This window comes from Lissotriton vulgaris, chromosome 6 (genome assembly GCF_964263255.1).
Source record: "Lissotriton vulgaris chromosome 6, aLisVul1.2, whole genome shotgun sequence".
In the NCBI taxonomy this organism is placed as follows: Eukaryota; Metazoa; Chordata; class Amphibia; order Caudata; family Salamandridae; genus Lissotriton; species Lissotriton vulgaris.
In genome coordinates, this window is record NC_141694.1 from 931,107,694 (window position 1) to 931,125,762 (window position 18,069).

General features: G+C 45.2%; 1 protein-coding gene across 1 annotated transcript in view; it reads left to right on the top strand.

Annotated features, from left to right (window-relative positions):
* The window catches only part of DZANK1 (double zinc ribbon and ankyrin repeat domains 1), a 1,079,146-nt gene that overhangs the window by 1,001,778 nt on the left and 59,299 nt on the right, over window positions 1-18,069 (top strand). The window contains exon 20 of the mRNA XM_086926915.1: window positions 5,055-5,129. Within this exon, the coding sequence (XP_086783041.1) occupies window positions 5,055-5,129 (75 nt within the window). The remainder of the gene's footprint in view (window positions 1-5,054; window positions 5,130-18,069) is intronic.

The window sequence follows — 18,069 nt, forward strand, 5'->3', positions numbered from 1 at the left end:
GTCAGTTCAATCCAGGTAAAAGCGTCCCTGTAGAGCAAGGTGGATTTCATCCTCCCGATCACCCTTTTGAAGTCCTCCAGATGGATTATATCCAGATGGACCGTTGTCGAGGATTTAAATATGTTCTCGTAGTTGTCTGTGCTCTGTCCCGCTGGACCGAAGCATACCCAGTCCCAGATTACACTGCTCCGACCACTGCCAAACAGTTGGTTCGTGAATTCTTCCCACGATACGGCCTGCCTCGTGTCGTGTACTCAGATAACGGTCAGCCATTCTCGTCTGCATTAATGAAAGAAGTTTCCTTATTACTAGGATACCAGTGGAAGTTCCATTGTGTCCGACATCCCGAAGCAGCAGGCCTTGTTGAGAGGCATAACCAGACACTAAAGATCCGCCTGGCCAAAATATGTCAGGATAAAGGGGTCGACTGGATAGTCGCCCTGCCAGTGGCACTATTCTATATGAGAATGGTCGCCCATTCGAGATCAGGGCTATCCCCGTACGAGGTGATCTTTGGAAGACCACCGAATATGTGGGGGACGCCCATTCCTAAAAAGATTACTGATGTTGATTCTAATATGTTGACAGATTACCTTGCCTCCTTGATGTCTGCACTCCAATCATGTCGTTCACAGGTTGCCGCAGCCTTCCCTGACAACACTGATGTAAAGGCACATGACGTCCGTCCCGGTGATACTGTCCTCGTCCGCAACTTCGACAGGAAAAGTCCGTTGGAGCCCCGCTGGAAGTCTCCGAAGACCGTTCTTCTAACAACAAGGACGGCGGTGAAAATCGAGGGAAGAAAGGGGTGGGTCCACCTAAGCCATATCAAAACATTCCCAGGACTGAAACCGGAACAAGACACACCCACCCCCACCAAAGACTGTGTTACCAAAGACTTTACCGAATCGCAACGAGAAAAGACTCCTCAAGAACAATATCGCATGAAATTACGATCCAGCAAGTCAGACAGTTTAATTGTTTAAGTCCTCCCCTAGGTGAATCGGTTAAATAGTTTCTGACATGTATCCCCTAGATCGAGATAGAGAGAGAGAAGCAAAGAAAAGTACATATTGCAAATCACTTCGTAGTCACTGCATAGTGACACTAATAATAATGTTTATTCTCAGTATTTTAATTATTGTTGCTAGCATCTTATTGCCTATCTACTATCCTATTTTTAAGCGTGAACAATCTGCTTACAATGTCTCTGCTGAACACACTTTTAGTGAGTTACCTCCTCATGAGCTTTCCTACAGACTCGCGCTGCGCAACAATACATTCATCAGTATGTTACATCATTCTCATCAAACTAACAATGCTACAAATTGCTGGATATGTGGCCGACTCCCTCCCTACCAGAATTACAAGGGAGCTCTGCCTCTCTTTCCGTATCCGTTCACTCACAATGGCTCCTGCGGAGCATGGTTTAAAATAATTAATTCTTTAGATCCTGACATTGCTGTTTTCGATGGGGGTTGGGTTTGGGGAAACCTGAACTTGGTCCTACTAGATGTCTGTTACCCAGATAAGGAGGGACTTCCCACTAGAATAGGAACTGATCTAGAAAATGAAGTATATGGATTAGGTAATTATACAATCAGTCTTATGATTCTTACTGTCGAATCCGAAGCCACACCAGTTCTACCTATTATGTCAGTACTGCCAGTCACTGGTGAATTATGTATCAAGAAGAAAGGTTCAGTACACTTAGGTCATAGTAAATGCACTAGTGTGGTCGAATTCAGTGATCATGGAAAGTCATCTTTCAAAACTGTCAGTCATTCTTACTTTGTTTGTGGTCATACCGCATACATACGTCTACCTCCAGATTGGGATGGTACCTGTTACATTGCATTCCTTCTGCCACCTGTTTTCCTAGCTCCTCCTGATTACCATAGAAATAGCAATCTAGTAAAGAATAGACTCAGAAGAGATATCCCACTTGTCGACTACACAGAAACGGCATGGGAACAGTACACCGATTTTAATAAAGGATTCTTTTTCTTTTTAGGACCTGTCCAGAATAGTAAATTAATACGCAGATTAACTAGAACACTTGAAGCAGTAGTAAATGAAACTGCCTCCGCCTTAGGTAACTTAACAGAAGAGCAGTCCGCTATGCGGGTTGTTGTCCTTCAGAATCGTCTTGTAATTGACGTCATCTTGGCAGATAGAGGTGGAGCCTGTAAGGTCATCGGGTCGAGCTGCTGTGTTTTCATTCCACAAAACGCACCATCTGTATATCTAGCTATCACCCGTCTTCATAAAATTGCAAATCAGATACATCAGAATTCAGGCACCTGGACTTGGTCCGGTTGGTTCTGGACGACGTTAACAGCTTGGGGATGGAAGATCCTATCCTTCCTAGGCATTGGCCTAGTCCTTGTATTCAGTTGCTGCCTGTGCCTGCAGTGTGGGCCAGCGATTTGTGGACTGTGTGCCACCTCTTGTATTGAACATTCCAGTTTTCACTCAAAACGTAACCGAAAGAAAGAAGAACAAATAATGTTACAAGAACAGACTGATCGATTCATGAGGATCGATATTTCATGAAGGGTCCGTAGGGAACAAGGAGGGAATGAGGAAAATTAAATTTTGGTCATGTTGTGTTCCCTAGCGCGTACCCCACCGACTCCATGTACCAGCTTAAAGTGCATGTAACTTCCCTCCTGTGCCAGCTATGAAGACGCAAATACATTTGCGTCCACCGTTAACTTGTCCTCTTTCATATCCACCATGAATGGATTATGTAGTCCGTTCCTAAGTATGCTATGCCACCGTCTCTTTGTAGTACACTTTTCAAGTATTCCTGCTCTAGCAAGAGTAGGCCCTGAATTCCTGCCATCTGAACCTCTTTTGTGGCTCCTGACTCTGCCCAGGCTACCTCTGTACCCGTGAACTCCGTCCTACTTTCAGCGCGGCCCCTCGCGCTCAGCTCAAGCCTGCTTTCTGCCAAGACTGACTATAACCTTCAAGTTATCTGTCCGCTCCCCGAGAATACATTCCTGCCTACTAGATCCTGTAAACATCCTCCCCAGCTGCAGAGCCAAAGGGCCGACCTGTCTCAATGCAAGTAATTCATAGCCTCTGTTGCCATGCTTCCATGGAAGGCCCCGTGCCCCACGCTTCACATGTAGACACTCAGGCGCTTGTACACGCATCCACAGTTAGCATAGAATAGCTTCTGCCCTAGAGACCTTTCCGCCCAGATAGTATAGTTCCTAAAACATCAGATATCAGATATGATAGAAGTACAAGTTGATCTGACATGCCAGACTTCTGTCTCTTTCCGTCAGTGTGAATGTCAAGTCCCCTGCACCCCGTCAATCACACGTCATGCAGCTGCGCGTGCATCCAAGCTTCCGATTTTCTGCTGACATTGCGACATTCTGTTAGCACCACCCCTTGGTGCCACCCACTTGCGTCACCTATCAGTGACGTTTCCAGCACACACCTCTGGTTCACGCCTAGTTTACGCCTCTTGATGATGTACTAGTACCACGTGTATACTGTTATCTTGTCTTCTCTCAGCTGTTACGCCTCTTACATTGATTCATATGGTGTAAATCAAGTATATAAGCTATGTATGATAATAAAACAGGAGCGCTCATCTATCCCTTCTGACACCCCTGTGGTGGTCAGAACATGATATCCTGATTCCTTTATGAGGAATAAAACCCCTAGAAACTCTAACACCACGGACTCTGTCTTTTTTCATTCTGATTGAGTTATTATTGATTAAGTACTTACCTGCATAGAAATTAAGAGAGTAAATTAATTATTTACGTTCCACACGGGCCACGGCGGCTACTACTGCCCTGGGCCGGGGAGTCCCCTTGCAAGACATCTGTCAGGCAGCTACGTGGGCCTCGCTGCACACGCTCGCAAGACACTACTGCCTGGACAGCCAAGTCCGGAGAGATGGTTTTTTCGGCCGTTCCGTTCTCCAGGACTTTCTGGTGTGATCATTGGTTCTCAGACCCACCACTGGGGTTGGTATTGCTGGGGTATCTATTCTAAGGTAAGGAATCTAATACTAACCTGTTTCTTTCAGATGCACAAGTTACTTACCTTCGGTAATGATATATCTGTAAGAAACAGTAGTTAGTATTAGATTCCTTACCGCCCCACCCATCCTCCCCGTTCTGCGAACCGATATCTAGGGTTAAGCTCATCCCCTTTCAGGGCCCTAGTTTCATGGTACCAGTGTTGGTTTTTATCATGGCACTGCGTTTCTGGCGCGGAAAAAGCTGTGTATAAGAACTGACGCCAGCGCGCGAGGGCGGTGTCTAAGTACTCCGGCGACGTCATCCCGGCGCCCACGACGCCGACGACGGACGCGGAGCTGCAGACGACGCCTACCGACGTGCAAGGGTACTGCTACGCAAAAGTTTCCGGATCCAGTCTGATGCCTGGGGGTATTCTAAGGTAAGGAATCTAATACTAACTACTGTTTCTTACAGATATATGGTTACCGCAGGCAAGTAACTTGTGCTTTTGTAGTGTTGGTGTTGAGCTTGAGACTTTTGGCTTTTATCCAGTTAGCAGCTTAGGTCTTGCAGGCAGTGATGCTGTTTCTTGTGTTGGGGGTCTTGTCCAAGAGGGAGACTAAGCAATAAATGAAATATGTGTTTGTATTTCTGTATATGTTGGCTTGTTTTGTCTTAAGTCACAACTAAATTCATTACGAAATATGGTAATGTAGTTTTTGTATGGGGTTTAAGAGAAAGAATCTGTTTTATTTTTACAGTGGCATGGATTTATTCTACATTCCAATGATAAATTATACAATCATTGTGGAAGAATGAAGTTATGTCAATATTGTTGAATTTCACGTAGTAGAAAGGTGCTTTATTGTTGAAGGAGACGTTTCCAAAATGCTTCATTTTGTGCATCAACGAGACACACTTTTGAAAACCAAGCTAGTTCATAACAATCAATGCTAATATTTAGGGTGGACAAATTGTACTTCGTTGGGCAATTTGAAGATAATTATGTTACACATGGTACATATTCACTAAAAGGTTTTTGTTTGTATTCCCATCTGCTAGGCAAAACTATACCGCTCTTCATGAAGCAGCAAGTCTTGGAATGGAAGGAAAGAAATGCATTGAAGTCTTGTTAGGGTAAGTAAGGACTGCAATGTGTTTAACAAACATAAACACAAGTTGCTACACTTGGGTTGATGAAAAGCTAAATCAGGTTTAACTTGAAGAACATTTTTGTTTCTCCATCACTGGATCCATCATAAACCTACATTTTTTAATCATTCCCTGTAATCAAACTGGGAGTCCCTCAGTGGCATTAAAATAGCAGCGAAATGTTAAACATATCCTGAACGGCTTGAAAAGTTTAACACTTTAGTGGCCCATCGTTATTGAGGCGAACTGTTGCTGTTGCTTTTGTCCTTCCTTGGGGGCCGTGAGAATCCGCAAAACAATACTCGGAGGGGGACGCTGGTGAAGAGGAGACGCCGCAGCCCTAGTGCAGGACTCTAAGTCCCAGGAGCACTTGGGCTAGTTCCACACCTGGCTGTCTCCTTGAGCTCCGCCCACTCCCTACGGACACCATTTAGCTACCTAACTGAGCTGCTGCGTGGGAGCGCGCGGTAGCGTCCCGGGAGAAGCCCGGGACAAGGGTGGGGCCGTCGGAGGCCGGTGTAGGCCGGGCTGGGCCACCCCTCTAATCATCGGTATACCTTATGGACCCCTGAAAGGTATTTGGACGATTTGTATTGCATTATACCATATTGTTGCATTATCGGGACTTCTGTGCCATATCTTGACAAAAGTAATGCCCATGCCAATGTCCACCCGCTCTGGAAAGGGTAGGCGGGTGGGGGGAGGTTGCGTTAGTGGCACACTTGACCTGTTCATCACCCGAGCATACTCTGTCCTTGAAAAGGAAATCGCTATCACAGAGAGTCGCCTCTCGCTTGAACCATTTAATCGCAAGCGTTCTTCTCTGGGGCCACTAGCATTGGCCGACTCCCCTGCTAATATTGACGAGCACACTGAAGGTGTTACGCCTGGTAAAGCACTTCCAAATTCACACACCATAAGGGCTAGCCTGGAGAGGCTTAATGCACTAGAATCTCCCAAGCAGTCGGATTTTCCACCTGTATTGGGGCCAGACACATCGAACGAGGAACACGCCTCTACTAGCAACCCCATAATCCCCGAGGGCACTCCTGTGCAATCAGAGCCAGCGACTGTTGCAGGTCCTAGAATAGCACCCACTAAAAGGAAAAGAGCTGCAAGTGGACTAAGGGGGGGATGTCTTAAGACCTCTAAGAAGTTTAAGGCAAAAACCTTCAAAGGAAGTGAGAAATCATTGGGTTTAGGGAGGTCAGAGAAACTCATGCCTTCAAGAGGAAGAGGTGAATTTTTGACTGGTAGTCAGACTTTGCGAAATTCAACTGACCTGGTAAATCTTAGCCCAAAGCCAACCTCTATAATAGGCACCTTACCTCAGATTCCCCCCATTGCCCAGATAGAGCAAATTGTGAAATCCCTGATACTCCCTGTACTTGAGAGGGTGAAGGTATTAACGGAGAGGCTGGATAGATTTGAGCAAGCCACACTCGTTAATTTCTTTTCCCTCAAGACACTAATCAAACTACATTCTAAGAACAGGCAGGATGTGTGTGAACCGAAGGAAAACCCACTGGTGGATCTTACATCCACAGAGGCGAGGGCACCCAAAACGCTAGAGGTAGCCTCTGGGCCTATGTCCGGAATAAATGCTGTAGTATCAGTTACATAAACCCACTGTGCCCAGCAAACTAGAATAATCTCCAATCCGACCATGGCCAAAGGGGCAAAAGGACCCCGTTCTAGTGTACCCATGCAGAGACAGGAAACTAACACCATCTCAAGTAAAATAGCGGGGCATAGTAGTAATCTACCTGTATTAGCCCAAAAGTCCATCACGGCTGTGAATGATGATACCAACTTATCCCACATTAATCTACCGCCCGAATGCCTGCCTTATGTAGTTGTGCTTACAGGAGTCCCAAAGCCCAAGGCCGGCAAACCAGAATCATACCATGAGCTTAAAAATAAAACCACGCATTGGCTAAATGAGAATAGACCCCTTCCAAGCCAACTTGACGGCCAGGTTCTCCATGTAAGAAGGGTCAGTTGGGTTGGCAATAGGACCAAAGATGCTCCGGGGGATTGCATCCTAGTTAATTTCAGGGACGCCCGGGTCGCAAGGTTTATTTGTAACCAACAGTATGGCCATGACAGCAGAGGAAATAGAACAAGAAACGTAACCCCGCCAAATGATGTAGTGGTCCTAACAATAGGATCCCAATATGTATGGGGTGATTAGCCTAGGAGTTAGCACTGCACATGACAAAATTCAGTCAATCCAATTATACTCAAGAAAAAGTATTTAGCAAATATATATATATTTTTATTCTTTTTATATACTCTTGGAGTTGATGTAGAAAAAACTTACATAAATAGATAACATTTTAGATCCACATAGTTTTCTTTAGAACATCAGACAACATGCATAAGTGAGAAGAGGGGATAAAAATAACAGAAATTCATCCTACTTTGGGGCCTACCCAGTAACAATTCACACTTCAGTCATACTCACATACTCACAGATTTCTAAATTAATCTATCTAAAATTCTATCATTCAACTTTCATTCTTCCATACATTCCTATCGTCCTGGCGTATGCAACCCAGGGATGGTAAGTATGTTGCATAGATCAGAATGTTATTCCAGATAGATGGTATTAATACGCTCCTAATGAATATAAAACAGTATGCCGTATTTCTGGAGACACAAGCCGACGCGCGTTTCGGTGACAGGCCAGATGGGCCACACCTTCGTCAGGGCTGGGGATTGTTGACTGGGAGGGAAAAGGAATAAAGATCTATTATCGATTTCTAGTCATAGTGACATAGCTGCTCGAAACCAGATGTCCTGCGAGAAGTAGGGGATGTTTTCTATATTTCATTCACGCCGGATACTGCGATAGTGAACCTGATATAGTCTTTGGGAGGTTCTTCAGTGAAAATACAAAATTAGATTATTCCCAAGGGATAGAGATCCTGATTATGGTGGCTATCATAAAGCAAGTTTACCGGGAAACCAGTTCCACGAGATAAGAATTTATAGCGGAGGGTTAGGTGTTGCTCCGCCGTACTTTTAGATGTTTGGGGCAGCAGGTATCAAAAGAAGTCCCGTAGGGAGTTGAACCACGGAGCCGCTATGTTTTCTGCTATGGAGAGCTGTAGATGGAGCTACCTTAAGCAATTGAAGCGCGGTCTATAAGTGGGGTTCCGTTGATTCGCCGCATCGACCTATCGCACCGGGAGACGGGACTTCTTTTGAGTATGGAGCCTTGACACAAGGTCGGCTATACCACTTACTTTGTACCAGCAGTTTCCCCCCCTACAGGGAGAGGTCGCCCCTTAGGAGGTCTTCTCATATGGGTTAGTATCTCTCTGGGTTGTCACATTTTTCAAAAGCAAACCAACTCTCCAGATATACTAAGAATCTCAGCTAGGGGCCACGGAGAGGGCGAACCCTAGAAATATTTAATATTTATGCCAGGGGCACCAAAGGTGGTTGTTCCTCTCCCACAGTCACTATCCTTGAAAACGAACTCAGGCAGTGCCACGATAGCATGCATGTCCTGGTCGCGGGGGACTTCAATTGCACATTCGAGCCCCTCGCGGCAGAGGACATCTTGGATATCACCGAAGAGGACGCTAGGAGGGGTATACCCACACTAATTATCCAACAGATAAAGATGTGGTCCCAACGGGCCATACAGCTGAACACCTTAGCCATGGAATTTGGCTTAAGGGCGGTAAACGGTAGAACCATCTCGGACCCATCTGGAGCCCATACGTTTAATAGGGTAAATCATTCCTCAAGGATTGACTATATCCTCCTAGACTTCAAGCTTTGGAGTTTCATGCATGATATGGAAGTCTTGGCCACTGTGGATAGTGATCACAATCCGCTCTCGCTGACCTTACACCCCTTGTGGCAGTGTGTAAACGGACCGGTCGAACCAATCAAAACATTGTCAACCTCAGAAGTTTGTCCATCAAACTGCGGGAGGCGCCTTAAATGGTGTAAAGTTGTTCTGGACGAGGGGAAAGTTCAGAGCATAGGGGCCCTTTTGGCAGCTGCCCAGACAAAGTTGGACACTATCACCCTGGATTCTTCGGAAGTATCTGTAGTTTTTTGTGACACAATTAAGGCATTGGGAAACTTATTCCTAGTACAAAACAGAGGTCCTGCACAAAAGGAGCGCCAAAGGCTTAAGGGTAACCCGGGCTGGTACTAAAAAAAATGCAGACAAAAGAAATCTGCACTAATTAAAGCAGTTAAATGCAAGTCCCCCGAGCTAATCCAGTTGGCTAGGAAAGACTACAAGCTGACTATTGTGGAAGCAAAGAAAGAGTGGGAGGACCAGTATTGGCAAGCTCTAAAGGAGGCCAGTGCCGGGAGGGATCCTAGTGGTTTCTGGAACCTCATAAGAGCTAGGAATAGGCCCGCTAACACCCTTATCACGTGCAATATCACTGGTCAAATGTGGTTTAACCACTTCTCTACACTATATACGAACCACCTGGATGACAGACAGGGGCCGACCACACCCACCTTAATGGACCCCATAGGGGAGCGCGAAGGCCACCCTTTTACAGCAAAGGAAGTGGAAAATGCGATTAAATCTATAGTGCCACATAAAGCAGCAAGCCCAGATGGGATCCCGGGGGATTTGCTCCGTCTCAATTGCATCCAATGGGGGAGGCTTATTTCAACTTTACTTAATGCCATCAATAATGGCGCTGCAATCCCAGACTCATGGAAGGGGGCTGAGGTCTTCCCAATCTTTAAGAAGGGGCGCCGGGACGACCCTGCCAACTACCGTAAAATAAGTTTAATTGACTCTACCCAGATGGTCGTTGGAAAGGTGGTACTTGGGAGACTCTTGCAGTGGGTCGATGATAATAAAATTCTATCGGACTACCAAGCAGGATTTAGGACTGGCACAGGAACCATCGAACAGGCATTTAGATTACTGCTCATATATTGGAAGGTGGTCCTAATAGGCAAAGGCAGTCTTTACCTCGTGTTTATCGACCTAAAGACTGCCTTTGACCTGGTGCCCCGGGATCATTTGTGGGGATTATTGTCCGAAATGGGGATTCTCGCGTATATCTTGTCAATATTAGTGAGGCTCCATGTTGGAAATTTTGCACAGGTGAGGTGGGGTACACAGGGCCAGAAGTCAAATAGAAGTCCAGTGAATAGGGGTGTCCGCCAGGGATGTGTCCTTGCCCCCACTCTGTTCTCACTATATGTGAATGGAATGGTGGAGCACTTGCTGAAAAATCCATCTGATGCACCTTCCCTGGCGGGCAAGCGAATTCCAACCCTCCTATTCGCTGATGACACCCTCCTCATCTCTATGTCCCCCGTGGGCTTACAGAGCCTCTTGGACAGCTTTCAGTCCTTCTGAACTTGCAGAGGGCTTATAATTAATACTGATAAGACCAAATACCTGGTGTTGAAACCCCCTAAAAAACCCGGGCGACCGCCAGCCCTGAACCTTGTGCCCCTGGAAAGGGTTGCAGAATTTGACTATCTAGGTATCCGCATATCAGATACAATGCAGTGGAACCCACACTTACAGAAAATGTTACTACGCCACAAAAGGGTAGTGGGGGCACTCCTTAAGGAACAGCGCTCTTCTTCAATTAAACCCATCGCCCCGGTTATTGATATTTATAAGGCGAGAGGAGTTAGCTCGGCCCTTTATGGGGCAGAACTGTGGGGTACATACAACATAGATCAGCTATCTAGATCCGAGAATAAATTATTTAAGGATCTAATGGCACTCCCACAGAGTACCCCTACGGTACCTCTGCTACTCGATTTGGGGTGCCGCTCGATCAAAGAGCAGGCACAAATCCGACCGCTCCTACTATGGGCTCGGTTAAGGCGAGTCCCAGAATTAGCCAAGTATGCGGATGGGTTGATGGAAGTAATGTCGATGTCGGGTTGGTCCAAAATCAGGTGGCTCAAAGATGTGAAATTTTTGCTTGGTGAGTTGGGCCTTGGGGATGCCTGGGAAACTAGATCCGCTCCCCCCAAAGCGGTCTTGAAGAATCTTTATTGGAGTTGGGTATCCAGTAAAAGCAGCTCTGACTCTAAACATGGCAGAGCAACTGTTGACTTTCTGAGGATCAAGGATGTGGCAGTTCGGGAACCCTACCTTGATATTATTTTGAAGCCCACTGAATGGGGGCTTTGTATTTTAAATTCAGGGTTGGAATCCTCCCAGTATGTGAACTGACTGCACGCTGGAAAGTTCCATTTCAAACTTCACCCTTTTGCCCAATCTGTAAGACCAGAGTAGAGTCCGTTGCTCATATTTTGTTCGCATGCCCAGCATACAAATCACTGAGGAACTGCTGGTTAAAACCATTATGCAGAGAACTGGGCACTAGACATCATACTGTAGCATTGCGAATCCTGATGTCAGATACTCGGTCATTGTATGCATGTGGACTGTCAACATTTTTAAGATGGGCTTGGTCCATCAGATCCAAAAGGCTTAATGAAATTATTTAATTAGTGATTTTATATCTAATTTTATGCAGTCTTTTTATTCCCATTGTATAGTATTTCTAACCAAATTGTCACCTGAGCATTGTATCATTTGTTGATATCAAATGACTGTATAATGTTATGCTTTTAAGATATGTTTTTATCGAAAGAAAGCCTTATACCTACCTAGTGGCCCATCTATGTAATTGAAAAACGGGTTATTTAAATACAGGAGCGACTTGGAAAGTCAACTAAATTAGTATTAAACTCTGGTTGCTTAAATTTCAGTTCCGTATTTAAAGCACTTCTTATAAACAAATTAGACGAATTAAGCAAAAAATACAAACAGTCGATACAGAATGTCTGTATACCAGGCTGATCAAGATATACCTTGTGGTTCTTTGTCAAAAATAAAGTTTACAATTACATTATAATTAGGGCTCCCGGTTTTATGGTATTTATTTTTGGGCCATTTCTGTCCATATTTATCCATAATTATTTTTTGCACATTTCATCTGTATTTATCCATATTTATCTTGCTCTTTGTGAACAAATAAAGCTGAAATTGGTATATTTTCACATTTATTTAACCGATAAATATGCAGTCATGCTTGCATGCCTGCAGGTTTCAGTGCTGTGAACACCGGCTGAAGTTAAATCAGTGCACTTATATGAAAACATGCAGCCTTCTGTATATCTACTGATAAAGTCTCTTTACTAAAATCTCTTTCTTTTTTAACCTCCATTCCTATCAACCCACACAAGCTATTGGCATGGCAAACAGAATTTAGAATTAATAAAAAAACAACCCAATTTCCGTTTTTATCCACATTTAAAAATAAATACAGACACAACAATAAATGTTTTCTGTCTGTATTTATCTGTAAAAATCAGTAAAAACGGAAAACAGGGAGCCCTAATTATAATTAAGGGAGTCACATCTATTTGCTATCCTTTTATTGTTTATTGCCTTACTTTTTATCAATACACGTGTACTAGGGATACTTGTATGCACAAATTATGCAGATAATGCTCTTCTCCATATATGCCATCTCATATGACCTGCTAGGAAAGGCAGCACTTTCTCGAAAGCCTTCAGGGCCTACTGCAATCTGTGTGCATTTAATAGTCCTGTATTGTTCAGGGTACACCTAGCTTTTGATCTTCTTAGGGGTTGGTAGGACTGTGTAAAAGATCATTGGAGCTTAATGCAATGAGGGAGTGCCTTGTCCAGCATCCTGTCTGTTACTGTCCATTGGAGCATCAGAGTGGATGGGGTCCTCTAATGTCTTGTCTAAGCACTCTTTGAAGTTGCAGGTTATTGCTTGTTATTCCAACAAGCATTTGCAATCCTTTAGGCGGTGGACGTTGGTGGTATCTCTATCCTGGTACAATGAGTTGTGGGTGGTGCATGGCTAGGGGAGATAGTGCGGCCACCTACATGCTCACAATGGCACTTGCACAGAAAAGCTCACACTAGAAGGAAGGTTGAACATTTCCAGAACTTAGTATTACTCTGCTTTGATCTACATAGTGATGAAGCCGGAATGCATAATGATGAACTCCTGTGGGAAATGCTACCAGCAAGAGAGACCTACACTGGTGAAGTGCTGTTCAATGAGAGAGAGAACAGTGGAGAGGTGGAGATGCAAATACGGATCGCAGTTGTCCCACTAAGATAGTTTTTACACTAAGCTACCTATTATGCTCTTAAGCAATTGTAGATAGCTAAAATAGTCTAATAGTGAAAAAATGTATGAGTAAGCCTCTTTGTTGTCTTGAAAGGCTCCTGCTATTTTCCTCACTATGCCAGGAACCGTATTGTCTCTCAAAATTCTGAGTATAATATGTTTAGATTTTATGTAGCGGAACAAATACTGTAACATCTGGCTAGTTATGGAGACTTAGTACCTTATTTAGAGTTTGGCAGATGCCATATCTACCCTAAAGTGTATAAGCCCTCTATGCAATTTAAATAGGGCGGACAGGACATCTGCTGCTTTTTGGTGGCCATCCCCATCTGTCAACTTCTAAGTAAGGCCATTAATGCCACTTGAGAATGGTTTACTGGCCAGTAGTTTTTTTATTTTAAGCTGACTATTCCACTCTTAAGCAATGGTAGAGAGCTAAAAATGGCATAAAATGTGCCCAGTGTGGGAATTTACCCTGATCTCCCAAAGTCCCATGAGATTTCCCTTATTGCTGAAGGAAGTCTAGTAGTAACAGGACCAAGGACAAACCTCCTCATTCTCTTGAAGGAGTAATGCTAATTTTCTCACTATGCCTATGAACCTTATTGTTCCATCAGATTCTGGGATTGATCAGTTCAGAATCTATATAATAGGAAAATCATGCATTATCCTACTAGTTATGGATACTTACCACTGTAATTAGAATTTGGCAGAAGTTCAGTCCACCCTATTTGCAGTGCACGAGGCCTCTATGCACTCTAGATAGAGTGAAGAGGTTAGTGGCAGATTAGCTAGCTGTTGTCCCAATAGGATATACTAATGTGTTGTTTCTGCTCTTAACCAGTAGTAGACAGCTCAAACGTTGGGCTATGTGGCAATTGTGGGATCTCCCAGTGTCCCCACAGATTTTCCCTATTGGTAGAAGGAGGTACGGTAGTGAGGGAGCTTAGGACCTAGCCTCCTTATTCTTATGAAGGGGTCCTGTAGGAAAGTGCCCCTTAGCATGGTTGGCCCCACGTTTTGCCTATATGTTGATGTACTTTGACTAAGAGTGCCTTGGGCTTCTGCCAACCAGGTGCCCAGGGCCTATGTTCTTTCCTTAAACTGTACCATTGCAGAACCCAATTGGCAACTCTGTCCACATGTAAGCCCCTTGTAAGAGGTACCCTAGGTACCAAGGGCACTGTGACCAGAGAAGGCCTCTAAGCGCTCCAGCACTTATTGTGCCACCCTTAGAGGCCTTGTACCTTTACACGCACACACGCACTTACACACACACCCCCCTCTCTCTCTCTCTCTGCAGGCTGCATGTTTGGTGCATACAAAAATGAAGGGTCGACATAACACACATCCCTTTGTGCCATGCCTACAACCCACTGCCCTGGCATAGGTAAGCCATTCCTCTAGCTGGGTGCACTACGCCAGTGGTGAGGGTACAGGTGCAGGAGCCATGTACCCCTACAGTGTTTAAGTCAATTCTTAAACATTGTAAGTGCAGTAATGCCATAAAGTGTTATGGTATGTGAGTTTGTCATTACGAACTCCACAGCACCATAATCTCTTCACTGAAAACTGGGAAGTTTGGTATCAAACTTCTCAGCACATTAACCCACACTGATGCCAGTGTTGGGTTTAATGCAAAATGCACTCAGAGGGCACCTTAGAGATGCCCTCTGAAAAATGACCTAACACTAGTGTCCTGGCTGAGTGGGTGCTCACCAGCTGCTACTGCCAGATAGGTTTCTGGACCCCTGGGTCAAGAGCCTACCGCTCTCGAGGTCCTGAGACAAAGCACCTTCTGGGACGAAGTGCCAAGCCTCCTCTCCCAGGATGGGCATGGTCCACGAAGGGGAAGCTTCAAAGACCTACTGCCTTTGTGAGCTACCCAAACCATTTGCTGTTCCCAGCAACTGGCGCCTACCGGTTCTGACCCCCACTCTGGGCTGGAGAATCAGCAGGGAAACCGAGATAGGAAAAGAGGTTTGCCCACCTTTGCCAACCCCACCCCTCAGGTGGGGGTGGTGAGGTAAAGCATAACTCACAGTCCCGCCATCTTGAAGGCGGGGGTACTCAGCCAACAAGAATGAGGCTTATGCCCCACTCCCACTGGAGGGAGGCACAATAGGGGCTGTACCCACCCCAAGGAAGGGACCCATTGGTCCCGACCTGTACCTACCTTTAACAATCCTAAATTTAGTATTTAGAGGCAATCCCGAACCTTGCCTCCAGAGACCAGAGCCTACAAAAAGAAGCCTGAAGAAGAAGGCCAGAAAAACCTCTGTGAAAGAAGAAGAGGAGGACGCCCACTGACGTGGCCCCAGGCCTACCAGTCTGTCCCGACCTCCGAATCCTCCAGCAGAACCCCAGTGTGTTCTGCAGCAAGCAGCCCTCAAAACCCTGGAGAACCTGCACTGCCTTCGCAATCCAAAAATACTTTGTCCCCCGTGAGCACCGGAATTGCTCAAAACCAACTGCCTCCGGCCAATTCCGTGAGTCTCCATCACTGTGCTCACGGCCCCCTAGCCCAAGTAACCCAATACCTTAATGAGGTCCCTCCGGCGAACCTTGCCTGACTCCCAGTGATTCCTGAACCTCTACCCGCTCCTAAACCAAACCTGCAGCCTTCATCTGGAAGGCTCCCTCTGATCGCGACCAAAGGTGACACAACCCGACCGACTCTCTAACCAAAGCGGTCCAAGAAAACCAATCGCGACCATCCGACCAACTCTGTCTACAAACATGTGCGGTCACAGGATGATAACTCCCAAAGACCCCAATTACCTTGAGTCGTTGAGCGCTTCCCAGGAACCCTGACTGAATGTGCAGCTGAGACCAAGACCAACTGTCTCCACTGAGAAACCTTGGGAACTCCGACAACCGCATCCTACACCCGGCTACCTCTGTGTCGCTGGCGGTGTAGTTCTTGTGCTGCCCTTTGGGCCCTACAGTGCTGAGCTCAACCTCAGGAGTTTTTGTTTCATCAACTGGGTGGCCTGCCCTCCCGCCCGCAGTCTCCAAACCAATGACTGTACTTAACCCATTGGCTACTGTGTGGTCCTAGCACTCTGCACCCAGGCGCCTCTGTGCCGCTGGCGGTGCACCTTGACTGCCCATCCGACCGAACCCTACTCACTGACTTGTACCCCCAGTTTTGTTTTCTCAGGACTGAGTGTGTATCGTGAATAATACTTCAAAACTGTACTTACACTGCAAAACCCATTACCTACTTCTTCTTTCTTCTAGGAAAGGTACCAGCATGGTATCTAGAGATACCTTGCTGTGTAAGAAAAGTAACTGAAAAGTAAATACAACTATCTGCGAACAAGTATCCTATCTGTAACCAATCTAACTGCATACAACTGCATTTAAACTATATTCGATTGTACTATTCTTGCAAATTATTTGTATACTTAAATTGTCCCAGGCCTGGCCTTATTCTAGAAAATAAAATACAACTGACTAATATTTTTATACAAACAAATTGGCCTGAGTTCAGTCTTTGAGTGTGTGACATAATTTCTTGCCTGAGTGGATACAATAAATGCTTAGCATTGCCTTTGGATAAAGCCTTACTGCTTGACTACACTACCACAAATAGAGAGTAAGGTATTATCTACTTTTACCTCCGCCTACCTTTGAGGCTCCACTGGGCTCTGTGCACCCTATACCTTACTTTGGTAGAATATATACAGAGCCAGCTTCCTACATTGGTGGATCAGTGGTGGGGTATACAAATTTGCATTTATTGGACTGACAACGCCTGATCTGCCTGACTTAAATAGTCCGCCTGACTCCTAAATAGCCTTTAAAATTCCGTTTTTTGTTTTAATTGACACATTTTTCCAAATTACTGAAAGTCTTGTTAGGGCCTTGTTTAAGTCCCTCTAGAATTATTTAGATAAATAAAAACTCACATTAGTTAGGGATAAGAGGGTTAGAAACTTTTAACAAGAACCCAGCTAATAGTGAAAACATAACAAATGACATAGAAAACATAATTGAGGAGCTCGACCTCACACCTTATCTCCATATAGCATTCAAGGAGTTAATGTCTCTTTCTAAACTTAAAAGCATTAAATTGGGTTCCAATCCCTCCAAACAAAGGCTCCAGGAGCTGTTGGCAGGGTATGCTTAGGACCAACCCTCTATACAAGGTGAAGACCTCTCATGTGGAGTAGAGAATGAAGGGGATGAGGATAACTTCCAAACCCACCTAACATCCTAGGGAGAACAGGGTCCCTGTGCCCCTGACTCTGAGAATACAATTCACTGCACCTAGGTCCCACACAAGTGGGTCAGGAACTTCTGAGTTCATTGAGGACAGCCTCAATGAGGAAACCAACCTCTTAGTGAGGTTGACCCAAAGATTAGATCTAGAGACCCAACTCCTGGCTCTAGAAATGAAAGAGCAGAGATGAGCTTATCTCCCATAAATGGTGGCAGCAACTTAATAAATAGGGACAGAGAGCAATCTTATGACTCCAAAATCCCCAAAGGGATTGTCCCCAAATTTGAGGAAGGTGATGGAATCACCAAATGGCTCACAGCTTTTGAGAGGGCTTGTGAAATGAGGAAAGTGAGAAAGTCACACTGGGGGGCACTCCTTTGGTAACTGTTCACTGGTACCTGCAGGAACAGACTCCTGACCCTTACAAGAGCAGATGCTGGGTCTTATGACCTCATGAAGAATGCTCATTGAAGGATTTGGACACGCAACTGAGGAATATAGGATTAGATTCAAGGTGGGCTCAGCAAACCCAAAACCAATTCTGGATTGACTTCAT